The 13,664-nt window shown below is 49.7% G+C and overlaps 1 protein-coding gene across 7 annotated transcripts in view; it reads right to left on the bottom strand.

Moving 5' to 3' along the window:
- The window catches only part of Tmem181 (transmembrane protein 181), a 68,171-nt gene that overhangs the window by 49,770 nt on the left and 4,737 nt on the right, over positions 1 to 13,664 (bottom strand). For 2 of the 7 annotated variants that reach the window (XM_029566817.1, XM_008839565.3), the window contains exon 1: positions 529 to 883. The exons of 2 other annotated variants lie outside the window; for them this stretch is intronic. Coding sequence is in view for 2 of the 5 variants with exons in the window: in XM_029566825.1 (XP_029422685.1) it covers positions 529 to 536 (8 nt within the window). In the remaining 3 variants the exon portion in view is untranslated. Of the gene's footprint in view, positions 1 to 528; positions 892 to 13,664 lie in introns of those variants that run through there. 3 more of the 7 variants (XM_029566824.1, XM_029566825.1, XM_008839573.3) reach the window with 3 other exon arrangements.

Genomic DNA, 13,664 nt, shown 5'->3' with positions numbered 1-13,664 from the left:
CTGGGATGGCACTTGGTCGACCCAGGCCACCTTCCAACCTCCTGGCCCTGCCCCTGACTCCGGGCACTCCCTCACCGCTACCCTGGTCTACACCCAGGCGACTGCTGCGTCAACAGCAGCTTTAGGGATGGCGTCCCAGGGGCTCCCAGACAGGAAAACATTAAAACACCTGAATTTCACAGAGGGACTCGGGCCCCAAGTCAGCAGACTGGAAAACTCGTAAAACTCAGCACCGGGGAGATCTAAAGAGGCTGTGCCAGCTCCAGAGTGCCCACGTCACCAAACGCCTCCGGGCAGCGCATCGGGGCAGCTGGGGACCGGAGCGAGGAGAGGTGCCACTCCAGCTGTGCGGCGCGCGGGCCTGGGGCGCACGCCCGGCTCGGACCCCGACCGGCCGGGGACCAGCCCTCCTCCGCCGAGTCCCCGCTTGGGGGACCCGCTCGTGCCCGGAGCCCCGCAAAGCCGAGGGCCGCACCGTGCGCACCCGGACGCTGGGGACCCCAGCCCGCCCCACGGCCCGCCACTCACGGTTCCATCTCGGCGCCCCGGTCCCCGAGCCCGCGCTGCAGCCACCGCAGCCGCCGCCGCAGCCCGAGCCACCCGCGCCTCCGAGCAGCCGCGCAAAACGCATCAGAGCGCGACGCGCCGTCACGTGCGCGGAAGCGGAGCGCGGGGCGGGCACACCGGCAGTCCCCACCAACCGTGCTGGACCGCCTAGCTCGGGCTCGGACACCTGTCACGTGAGTGATCACCGAGGCTAGCCCAGAGCCCAGCGAGGGGTCCACGCAAGGTCTGGGCTGGGTGTCCGCTTTGCAACCCAGCTGTCCCAAGCACTTGGTTGCTTCCTCCTCTCTCCATCTCCAAAGGCGAAATCTTTATTCACAGACTACCCGTACCACTTTAAAGTTTACTTCTACGCAAGCACAAACACACATCATCCCCTTGTGTCTCCTAACCATTAAAACAAATGCCCGCTGGTTTCGGACGCTGGCAGTCCGGAAGCTGAGGGAGAGGAGCATGCTCAGTGTGGCCTCTCAAGTTATGGCCAGCAGGGCTCAAGTTGAGCCTGGTGTTTCAGTGTCCTGCATTCAGAGCTCTCTTTTTAAACTTTATCTTATTATTTTTATTTCATGTGTATGAGCGTATTGTCTGCATGTATGTAAGTGCACCTGTGTTGTGCAATGCCCATGGAGGTCAGAAAAGGGTGTCAGATCCCTTGGAACTGGAGTTATGAATGGTTGTTAACCACCATGTGGGTGCTGGGAACCAAACCTGGGTCCTCTGCAAGAGCAACCAGTGCTCTTAACGGCTGAGCCGTCTCACCAACACACATTCAGAGATCTTCACCTTTGCCACCTTCAGTAGTGTAGGAGTTTTTAGGCCTCAGTCTCAAATATGAGAGTCAAACATGGATTTTATTCCCAGTGCTTGAGCAGTGCCTTTCCACATATCTCCAGATGATGTCACTTGCCATTTTTTAGGTGTCCTCTTTCCAAGACTTGACAGCTTCACACAGACACTGAGCCCAGGAGCATCGATCAAATGACTCAGCTGGACTTTCTGATGACTGGCAATATACTAGCCTATTTTCCTAAGGTTCGGGAACTGGAAACACCTTCCCTGTGATCCGAGACAAGAAGGTGGCAGGGGCTGGTGTTTGCTCCTACCTTCTGACCAGGGTGAGCAGTGGCTCTGGTTGACCTGAGACTTTCCATAGTATTAGCCCTGAAAGTCCCACATCTTGTGATCTACTCAGTTCCAGGCAGGACAGCTGCTCTCACAATTTCTGTCCCATAGTTTCTGTTGTTGTTGTTGTTGTTGTTCATTTGTTTGCTCGAGTTACTGTCTAAACATTTTTAAAATGTCTCAGCTTGGTTCTCTTGAAAACAGAACCTGGGACAGTAGAGTTCATGTTCATTTTATTGAGCATGGGGAAAGAGGAGAGCTACAAAAATGGAGTCAGGGGAGTACACTGGAGGGGTCCAAGCTGAGTTTCACCACACATAGCTGGTTGTTTGATCTACAGGAGAACTAAGCCCAGAAACAGTCTATTGGTTCTGTCCTGTCACCTGTTGCCCATGGGTTAAGGTCTGATCTACACTCAGGGTAACTACTCAGCCCCTGCAAACAGCCTGGGAGCCAGTGCAGCTAGTGAGGGAGAACTAAGCTTTTCCTGTGAGTCTGCATGAATGGCGTAGAGTCTGAGGGGGCAGAGGCCGGAACCATGTGAGCTTTTACCAGGACACTGTGATGAGGAAGCAAGGTGGGGTTGGGGACAAGGCAGAGAGCCCTGGGCAGGGCCTGGGGGATCTGGGGACTAGTCAACAGGAAGTAGAGGCTGTTCTGAAGATGGGAAGTCAGACATCTGGGAATGAACAGCACTCCTTTGGCTTTCCTGGAGGATCCAGCTGAAGGAGGCGACTTGTCTCCATGGTGAGTTCCACAAGTGCCCACCTGAGGATGAATTCCTCCTGCTAAGCAGGCAGCCTGAGCATGTGAAGAGACTCCTGGTACTGATCAAAGATGGGACAAGGAATCAAAAGGACAGAAGAGCAAATTTAGGACAAGAGGTCACAAAATGTGCTTGGGGCGGGGGATCACTCGGGAGCTTTAAGAAACCTCAACACCCAGTTAAAGGACAACTTAGCATCAGTGCTTTTTTCTAGTTTACTTTTATCTTTCAGTTTTTTTATGTGTATGTGTGTGTGCCTGAGTGTATGTATGTGCACCATGTGCAAGAGGCTGCAGAGATCAGAAGAGGGTGTCAGATCCCTTGGAATTGGAATTACAGACAGTTGTGAGCCACCATGTAGGCACTGTGAACCAAATCCAGGTCTTCTACCAAGGACAGTAAGCTAAGTGCTCTTAACCTAGCATCAGTGCTTTTTAATGCTCCCTATAAAACTCCATTGCACAGTATGTATGATAATCGACCCCAGCTCCTTCCTGGGGACCAGCTGCATTCTTGTCTTCTGGTTCTGTGGACAATCTAATCTTTGTATTATGGTAAGAAATCCCCTTTGCAAGCCTGAAAGATGGCTCAGCAGTTAAGAGTGCTTGCTATTCTTCCAGAGGACCCAAGTTCAATTCCCAGCACCCATATTGGGTGGCTCACAACTCCCTGTAACTCCAGCTCCAGGGGATCCAACTCTCTCTTCTGGCCTCTGTAGATACCCACATCTTCATGACATATACACAGACACATAAATTAAAATAAAAAATAAATCTTAAACAATAAAAATAAAGGCCGGGCATGGTGGCACATGCCTTTAATCCCAGCACTTGGGAGGCAGAGGCAGGCGGATCTCTGTGAGTTCGAGGAGGCCAGCCTGGTCTCCATAGCAAACCCAAGCCAGCTAGGGCTACAGGGAGACCCTGTCTCAAAAAGACAGAAAAAATAAATAAAAAATAAAAATAAAAGGAATCTTTTTTTTTGCAAACTAATACTTGGAACCAACGGTTTTAAATGCTACAATACCATCTCTGCAGAAGGTGACAGCGAGTGCCACCAGGTATCCCTAGCATGGATCTTTAATGCTGAGGACTGTGGCTGAGCTCCTATCCCACTGCAGCTGGGAGGAGGGGTGCTCTGCTCTGCAGCCCCTGCAGGAGGAAGCCACTGGCCACCAGCAGAAGCTGCCAGTTGGAACTCCTAGACAACAGCCATAAGACCAGATGAAAGTGGGCCTGCCCTTTCCAGGAAGACTTCAAAGAGATCTGAGTTGGCCTGAATCATATACTGAGGCTTTCTTCCCAAGAGCATGAGGCTGCACCTCAGAAACACCACCACAGTCATAAATTGAGAGGTAAACTAGGGAAATGACACAGTGAACTTCACTTAGAGATGAAGCCTTACCTCTTTGCACTGCCCCAGAGCAAAGAGTTCTTTGTGTGCATATGAAGACAACAGAGACAGCACACCTGTCCTGAGCCTCCACAGTCTTTTCAAGTTCTGTTTGTCTCCTTCATTCGCTAGGGGACAGACCAAGGCAGGATGTGCCACCAGTGCCACCTGCTCCCACTGGTCCCCACATCCCAGATGCAGTGCTCACTACTGGAGGCCTCTGGAGGGCCTGTGAGTGTATGAGTCTGTGTGTGCCCCACTATTACAGTTCTGATTCTGGCCACTTGGCTCAGGCCGTTTCCCATGTAGCAAACCAAAGGCTGCTCAGTTAGATTCATAATTTTCCATAAACTGCTTGGGTAGGGAAGGCTGAGGTGGACCAGTCCCAGGCAGGTGATGGATCTGTCCAGCTACAGGACCCAGGATCACAAAGAAATCCTCTGCTTCAGTCTTGAACATCCAAATCTGGGGCTTTCTCCTAGTTTTCTTGCTCTGAGCTAAACCAAATAACTCACGTATACACAGGGAGAGGAGGAAGAAATATAGAAAGGTCCAGAGTGGGCATGACAGTGCCCTGGGCCATGCAAACCCAAGAGCTTGGGGTTGGGGCTTCAGACTGTGAGCTTGGAACACAAGTAGTGGGGATAGAGATGGTTGCCTGCCCCCGGGTCTAGGGCAGCAGCTTTGAGAGACCCTGCCTCTTGGTGCCCTTTCCTTTCAGGGAAGCCTTGACAGAGCATGGTCAAGTTCCAATGCATCTGTTCCTTAGAAATTACCTTTGTTCATTGCTAATTTGGACACATTCAGAGAAAAATTTTTAAAGGTTTTATTCTTATTTTTAAAATTCTTTTTCATTCATTTTTTTATGTGTATGACTGTTTTTCCTGTGTGTATGTATGTATGTATGTAAATACACCCATGTCATGCAATGCCCATGGAGAACAGAAGAGGGCATTGGATCCCCTGGAACTAGAGTTACAGATGGCTGTTAGCCACCATGTGGGTACTGGGAACTGAACCCAGGTCTCTGCAAGAGCAGCCAGTGTTCTTAACCATTGAGCAATCTCTCCAGCCCCTCAGAGAATTTTTTTTTAAGTTATGGAGGTATTCTTGATATTATCAAGGAATTTCATTTCAAGGTCGGAAAATAGATACTATGAAATAGTTGTTATTTTAGGAAAAACCTGGGGCCTGAGGTGATGGCTTAGTAAAGTGCTTGTCACACAAGCACGAGGACCTGACTTTGATCCTCCAGAATCCACGTGAAAAAAGCAGGGCATGGCAGCTGTGCACTTGTCATCTCAGTGCTGGGAAGGTGGGTCCCTGGAACTCACTGGCCAGCTAGAAGAATCAGGGTCCCCAGGCCCATGAGAAATCCTGTCTCAAAAAAGATGGAGAGGCTGGAGAGATGGCTCAGTGGGTAAGAGTGCTCACTGTGCAAGCATGATGGCCTGGGCATGGATCCCAGCACCTATATAAAAAGCCAGGCATGGTTTCGTAGGTACCTGTAATCCCAGTGTTGTGGGAGGCAGAGACAGGAGGATCATGGAAGCTTGCTGGCCAACTAGCCTAGCTCCGGGGTCAGTGAGCGATCCTATCTCAAAGAAATAAGGCAGTGTATGATTGAATAGGGTACCTGATGTCCTCCTTTGAGCTGTGTGTGTGTATAGGTACACGCACACCCCCCTACACACACAAATATTTTTAAAAGGATGGGTGGCTACTGAGGAATGACATGCAAGGTTGACCTTTGGCCTCCACCTGCATGTACACACAAGTGCGTATTCAGCCACATACACGTGAGCACACCCTGAAGAGACTTGGGACGGGCTTTCTTTTGATAACAAGGTCCTGGGAGCCAAAAGTCCAGGCTCACAGACAGCAGCCGACTGAAGGTAGAAGGGCAATGGGGCTGAGCAGATATGAAAGGCTGGAAGGAAGCGGAGCCAGGACTCCAGCTATAGCCATTTGCCATGCGACCCAAGGAGACTTACGGAAGATAGTGATATTGAGGGTGAAGGAACCAGGAGCCCCGTGCCCTCTCTGCACAGCTCAGCTGGCTTTCAGTCATTCGCCTACAACCCTGACCGTGACACCCCAGCATGGACACACTGCTCCCAGCAGCCTGCTCCTCCACCTGAAGGCCCTGTGCCCTACCTCACCAGCCTGGCTTAACCAGGGCTCACTTCCTGTTTGTTTTGTTTTTTTCCTTTAGAGTAAGCAGCCATAACTCTCCTGAGTTTTCTGTGACTGAGCAGTTTCCTGGGACACTGAATGTTCTGTGACAAGGCTAAGATGAGCTGGTCACTGTACCTTTGACCCTTCAGCCCAGAGCTGGTTAGTCTCTTCCAGAGGGCTGGGCAGAGCCCATTTTGTCTATTCAGATCCCACAGCCTTCTGCACTCCAGCACACACATGCATATGCACACGTACACATACATGCATACATGGTCTGCACCTGATAACCCTCAGAATGCTTGGGTGATGTGGCCTAGACAGACAGAGGACAGAGATGGCTCACAACCTTTGGACTCACAGTTCCATCAGCATCTGCTAACTGGGTTCAAGGCAGGATGGATCTGAGATCATTTTGCACATCAGATGTGCAGACCCACTTCCAAAAGGTGTGATGACTGACCCCAGCCAGGATCCAACTCACTTGTGCACCAACCATCCAGCTGCTGCTTTAGGCCACACTGACAGAAAGGAGCCGAAATCCACACCTGATGTCAACATATGGACTGCTGTCCCCAAAAAGAGCCTGCTATGGTTTGGATTCTGCACCCCTAAAGTGCCTATGTTTGGAAATAGGATCCTTATAGCTGATCATGTTAAGATGAGGCCACTGGGACCCTTAAAAAGAGGAAACTTGGATGTAAGAACAGGCATGCATAGAGGGAAGACACGAGATGGCATCTACAGAGCAAGGACTCTCTGAGGCTACCTGAAACCAAGACAGAGTACGGAGCAGATCTTCCCTCCCAGCCCACATGGAAACCCCTGCTGACTTGACCCTTGATTTCAGGCTTCCAGCCTGCAGAACTGTAAGAGTATCTTTCCAGTGCTTGAACCCCAGTTAATGGCACTATGTGGAGACTACCCTAGCATAGCCGTGTAACGCTCCAGCCTGTCTATTTCAGGGATGAGGCAACGTCAAGCTTCAGGTGTCCTGCCTCAGCCTGGAGTCTGGTCCCATCTGGCAAACAATGCTCTTTCAGTGCTGGAGCCAGACTAGACCAGGGTCCCAGGAGAACAGATAGAGGTGCTGATACCATCTGCTCTGCTCTCCAGGAAATCAGAATCTTTAGCTTTCCCTGTCATACCAGTGTAAGTCCGAGATTGAAAAAAAATGAAAGGTGGCTGGGATGTAGCTCAGTTAGTAGAGTCCTTGCCTAGCATACACAAAGTCCTGGGTTCAATTCCCAGAACCCCATAAAACAGTGTGGTGGTACACTCCTATAATCTCAGCACTCAGGTTGTAGAGGCAGGAGAATCAGAAATTGAAGGTCATCCTCAGCCAGCCTGCGCTACATGAGATCCTGACTTTAAAAAAAAAAAAATGGATGAGGTGATGGCTCAATGGGTAAGACTTCTTGCTGTGCAAGCAGTTCAGGCTTCTAGCACCCATGTAGAAAGCCAAGTGTGGGGCTACAGAGATGACTCAGGGGTTAAGAGCACTTGCTGCTCTGGCAGAGGACCTGGGCTCTATTCCCAGCACCCACATGGCAGCTTACAACCATCCATAACTCCAGCTCCAGGGCATTCAATGCCCTCTTCTGGCCATTGTGGATACCAGGCACCCACGTGGTCCATACACATACCTGCAGGCAAAACATTCATACGCATAAAATTTTTAAAAATTTTTGAAAAACCAGCCAGTTTTCGCTGTGCATACCTGTAACCCCAGGGCTGTGCAGGGCAGAAACATGAGAAATGCTGGGGCTGGCTGGCCACCAGCCTAGCTCCAGGTTCAATGAGACACCCCGTCTCAAGGGAATAATGAAAGCATGACATAGCAGGACACCCAGTGTCATTCTCTAGTCTCTGTGTGCATGCATGAGGTGAGTGCACACTCATACACACCACACACACACACACACACACACACACACACACACACAAAGTTTTAAAATTAAGTTTTTTATAAGGAAAGAAAGAAACTGAAGTTTCTCACGCCTGTAAAACCAGCACCAGGAAAGCTGAGGCAGGAGGATCATGAATTCAAGGCTGGCTTCGACTATATGGGGAGTTCTAGGTCAGCCTGAGCTACAAATCAGGTATAAATCCATAAATGTTTACATATATATTTGCCTAGGCAATATCTTGCTCACCCTAAAGCCCACACAGAAATAAGTAAGCTTGGCTAAACTCCCAGCAAGAGGTCTGATGAGCATGTAGCACCTCAGCTGTTGGGGTTTTGGGTGCAACATGGACCTGGGGGACCAGCTGAAGGCACTCTGCATGTACCTGTAGTACTGAGTTGGGCAGTGTAAGAGCCCCATGGGGTAAACAGAAGAACGCACTGCAAATGGGTTAGGCGGGTGTTGTGGGTACCAGAAGGCTCCAGTCCCAGGGAAGTATGTTTCAGACCCACCAAATGATACCTTTCTCCTGCCTCAGCGGCATGGGGCAGAGTTGAGAGCTGCCCAGCAAAGAAGTTCCAACTAAGACAGTAGAAAGTAACAACAGGAGACTGACGGTGCAGAGCAGAGGGCCTGAGGAACCATGCCTCCAGCAAACAGCCCCTCTTGGGGTCTGTGGATTGTTGAGGTACTCCAAGTACTTGATAGGAACCTGCACTCCTCACAGGGGAATCCAATTTTATTTTATTTTATTTTTTTGAGACAGGGTCTCCCTGTAGCTCCAGCTGGCTTGGAACTTGCTGTGTAGACTAGGCTGGCCTTAAACTCACAGAGATCCACCTGCCTCTGCCTCCTGAGTGATGGGACTAAAGGCGTGCACCACCAGGCCTGGCTATTTTATTTTTGAGACACGGTCTCCCTGTAGCCCAGCTGGCCTGGAACTCGCTATATAGACCAGGGGGGGCCTTGATCTCATAGAGATCTGCCTGCTTCTGCCTCCCCAGTGTTGGGATTAAACACATGTGCCACCATGCCCAGCTTGTTCCATATGTTTTAAAGGGGAGAGCTGGGGCTGCAGTTCAGTTTGTCTAGCATGCCTGAGGCACTGGCTTCCAATCCCAATACTATATTTAAAAGAGGGACTGTTTAACACCATGGCTAAAAAGGTTCCCCATGTGTTTGGAAGCCCGTGACTGAGGAGAGAGCACTAGGATGCTGGGATCACACTGTTCCGGTAGTGACTCCGTGCTGGAGCTTCCTGGGTCAGTGAGAACCCTGGGGGTGCTTGCATACAGAGCACTGTGTGTGGCACTGGCCAGACCCCTGTAGCTGCCACCTCATTTCCTCACTAGCATCTCTCCATTCCCTGAGTTGGAGCGTCCCTCAAATGTTACGTTTGTAAAGTGGCGGCTCTGGTATTCTGCCCCAGCATGGACTGCTGCTTGGTGGGGGCACTGCAGGACTTCTTCCTGTATTCTAAGTAATGGTTCCTTACAAAGTATAGACACTAAAAACTCTCTGTCATGTGTGCAATGGGCCCAGGCAAGGCATCCAAACACTGCTGCTGCCAGCCTCCCCTCTTCTCCCTCATTCAGGGAGGAACCAGTGAACAGAGATGAATGCTTTGCCTGAGACTAGAATTTAAATTCCAATCCAGCCCAACTGTTCTATTTTCTAGAACCTGTATATAGTTAATTGAATAATACCTCAAATATCCCTGAAGCTGAGCTAGCATCAAGACACTGTCTGAGGCCAGGACAAAAGAGGAAACCTCAGAAGTCTTGGAATGACTCAAGGCATGTCCAGAGGTCCAGATCGGAGTTCCTGGGGTGCCAAGGATCCCGCTCCACCTTCAGCCTCCAGGCACTTCTGCTTTGCCTCTCCCTTTGATCTGGAAGCCGCCAGACAGGTAATGAGAGTTATTAGTGTCTGGTTCCTACATTGTAACTGTCCTCAATTCACACACCCACTCTGCACAAAGTCCCCCTGTAACACACATAACTCACGCACACAGCAGCACTCCGGGTCCCCTTTGGGTGCTTGATGGTGCTATCTTCTTGAAGCAAATGAAGGGTCCACTTTAGTTCATGCAGCAACAAGAAGAGACCTTGGCAGAGAGTCTGTGAAATCATGCAGAGGATGTGATATAGAGGAGCCAGGGTACAGGGAGTGGCTGAAGCCACAGGACTAGAGTTCTGACAGAGTTCCAGCTCAGGGTCAAGGCCTTCAGAACACAGGACGAGGCCTGGAAGGAGCCACTGGACTTGTACTTAGAAGTTCACTGGGGACCTAACAGGAGCAGGATGTGTACAGTAAGCTGATGAAGGGGGGTCGGGGGGTTGATGGAATGGACTACCCAGCCAGCTTTTCTAAGTGGCACTTAGGGTTCAGGGGAGAGAAGTCTCTCTCAGCTGGAGACTCACCAGAGATACTGTGTGTGGAACTGGGGGAATGAAGAGGTTGGGTGACATCACTTAGCAGCAAAGAAGGAAGTCTTTGGGTCAGACGACAACCATTTGGTTTCTGAAAGCCACAGGGTTTGTTTAGCAGATGTCAGGTGGAGTTTCAAAGTCGAAATGGCTTAAAAATGTATCTATTAGCCAGGCGTGGTGGCACACACCTGTAGCCCCAGCACTTGGGAGGCAGAGGCAGGCAGATCCCTGTGAGTTCAAGGCCAGCCTGGTCTACATAGTGAGTTCCAGGACAGCTGGGGTTACAGGGAGACCCTGCTTCAAAAAGACAAAAAAAAATGTATCTATTTAGCTATATCAAAAGCAATCAGATATGTGAGAATCTAGGTTTGGTATTTCAACCTTTGAGCTAAGAGTCCCAACCTACTATAAAGGAAAGAACATGGGTGTCAAATGCAGGGAACCCATTTATATGGGTTCCAGGTGGGGAGAACCCCAGATGGCCACATGTTGGAGAAGACAGTGTGCTTGCTCTCAAAGGAGGCTGGGATGGAGGAAGGTTTAATGGGAAGGAGTCCCCGTTGAGGGAAGATTGGGACATAAGAACAAGCGGAAGTCTCAGTGATGGAGCAGGACCTCAGAGCATGGAGAGTGGCCTGTGGGGATGGGTTGGCAGGGAGTAGCTGTGACACATGGGTGTGTCATTTGACCCACCCTGACATCCACAACTGGCCCTTATCCACATGTCAGCTCAGACCCTCTGGTCCATGGCCCATCCGGGGCCTATACCTTGTTGAACGGGAAGACAGTAGCACCCACTTCCATCACTACATGTGTGCATAACTCCAAGGCCTTAAGCATTTCAAGTTAAACATTAGGTTCATGAAATTACCTTTCTCACTTTGAAATGATGGAGACAGAGAAGCTGATTCTAAAAAGCACAATCTTAGGTCAGTGAGATGGCTCAGTGGGTAAAGGCACTTACCGCCAAGCCTGATGACCTGAGTTTGATCCCAGAGACTCACATGGTAGAAGGAGAGAACCAACTCCCGTAGTTGTCTTTAACCTCCATGTGTACTTTGTGGCATACTTTATCTGTGTGTGTACACACATACAAATAAATATAATAAAAAATATAAAAAGTACAGTCTCCTTCAGTGTGTCCCCAATAACAAAGTGTCTCCCTTGAAAACAACTAAATCATCTCACATAGGTCAGGGTTCTGTCCTAAAGAGAAACCTGCTTCTCTGACCTGAAACTTGACTGTCACCTGACCAGTTGTATTAATCCAAAGGCGGTTGACCAACCCAGATATGTGCAAAGAAAAAACCAGCCAATCATTGTTGACAGTGGCTACTGAGCTCTGTAAGGGGAGATGGAGTGCAGGTGGTAATTGCCAATATCCTTGTTCCACTGGCAAGCTAGGAGGGGCGGTACAGGGGAGGGGAAAAGGGAGAAGGGATGGGGAAGACAGGAAGATGGGTTCAGGCTTTCAGCCCATTTCTCTGACTCTTTCCCAACTCAGGGGGTCTCCAGTCCAGCCCAGGCCAACCAAAGCAGGATCCTTGAGGGTGGGGCCTGGGCAGCTGTGGTTTTAAAGCTCCCTCAGGTGATTTGGATGTGCAGGCAACAGGAGAATCCTCATTAACAAATCCCCATGGCTCTCATACCCTACCCTACAAGATGTGCTTTCTCTTGGGTCTGCATCCAGTAAATAAACTGGTGTCTGGACATCCAATCACAGTCAGGCTATGAAACTGTCAGTGAGGTTCCTCCCTCTGTGTGGTAACTAAGGCAGACCAGGAAGATAGAGGGTCAGCCTGGGCCTTGAGGGTGTCACTGATGTGGAGAAGTTTTGCTTCCTGGACTCTCTGGAGCAGGAACACACTTGGGCATCACGTTTGCTCTACCCAAGAATACTCAAGCCAACTTCATTACCTCTCTCTCTCTCTCTCTCTCTCTCTCTCTCTCTCTCTCTCTCTCTCTCTCCTCTCTTTTTTTTTTTTTTTTTTTTTTTTTTATTTATCTATCTTTGTATCTATCTACCATCCCTCTATCATCTATATCATCAGTCATCCATTTATGTATCATGTAGGCATCTGACATCGATCTAACTTTCTATTTATCACCTCTATGACCTATGTTCTATACATCCATCCATCCTAGAACTCACTATGTGGACCAGGCTGGCCTTGAACTCACAGAGAGCTGCCTGCCTCTGCCTCCAGAGTGCTGGGATTAAAGGCATGAGCCACCATGCCTGGCCTTATTTTTTCTTATGTTTTATTTTATATGTATAAGTGTTTTGCCGGTGTGCACCCATGTTGTATAACGCCCACAGAGGCCAGAAGAGGGAGTTGGATCCCCTGGAATTGGAGTTATAAACAGTTGTTAGCCACCACGTGGGTGCTGGGATTCGAACTGAGGTCCTCTGCAAGACCACTGAGCCATCTCTTGCGACCCTACTCCTAAGTTTTATAGAAGAAAAATAATAACAGAAGGACTGAGTGCAAGGTCAGTGAGCAAAATGGAGAAACACAAATTACTGGGGCTGAGCTCCCAAGGAGCCAGACCTTCACTCTTCAGGCCTCATAACTCATTACTGCTCATGCCATGGACAAGCTGGTGGCTGGCTGGCATCTAGCACCTCTTCCTAACAGAACCTCCTGTGGTCTGTCTACCCTGCCTCTCTCAAGGTGCCCGACCATAGGAAAAGTTCACTGTATCCTTGGCTCGTGGAGTGCTCTGGTGTGGCCAAGTTTAATCCCATCCTCGTACATCCTTGTATGTGCCCAAGAGAGAGTGAGCGGCCCTGTTTCCATCAATGAATGATACAGGAGCTGGCTTTCGTTTGTCTATTGTGAAACATGAATGGAGAAGGGCACAGACCTGCGTTCAGCTGAGGAAATAATCACCTTGATACACCTGCATCCCCATCACCCAGACCTGTGGGCAGAGAACCTCCATCATCTTCTGTCTTTCCAGTTCTGCTCCCTCCAGTGTCACTACATCCTAGCTCTGAGACTGTAGTCCAGTCCCTTTCCTTGTTTTATATTTTTATGTGAGATCTAGAGCCTGGGAACGTAGCTCAGTTGGTATTTTACCTACTGAGTCATCTCATTCCAGTCCCAAATCCACTTTTGCCCAGCATACAGTGCAATCTCTATTTAGGTACCTGAGATTAAATGTATTTGGAGGTGAAGGAATTATAGCTCCATTAAGAAACAACTCTGAGCCGGGCATGGTGGCACACGCCTGTAGTCCCAGCACTCGGGAGGCAGAGGCAGGCGGATCTCTGTGAGTTCAAGGCCAGCCTGGTCTACATAG

This window comes from Nannospalax galili, unplaced genomic scaffold (genome assembly GCF_000622305.1).
Source record: "Nannospalax galili isolate Female #2095 unplaced genomic scaffold, S.galili_v1.0 scaffold211, whole genome shotgun sequence".
In the NCBI taxonomy this organism is placed as follows: Eukaryota; Metazoa; Chordata; class Mammalia; order Rodentia; family Spalacidae; genus Nannospalax; species Nannospalax galili.
This window is presented reverse-complemented; position numbering and strand designations above follow the sequence as displayed.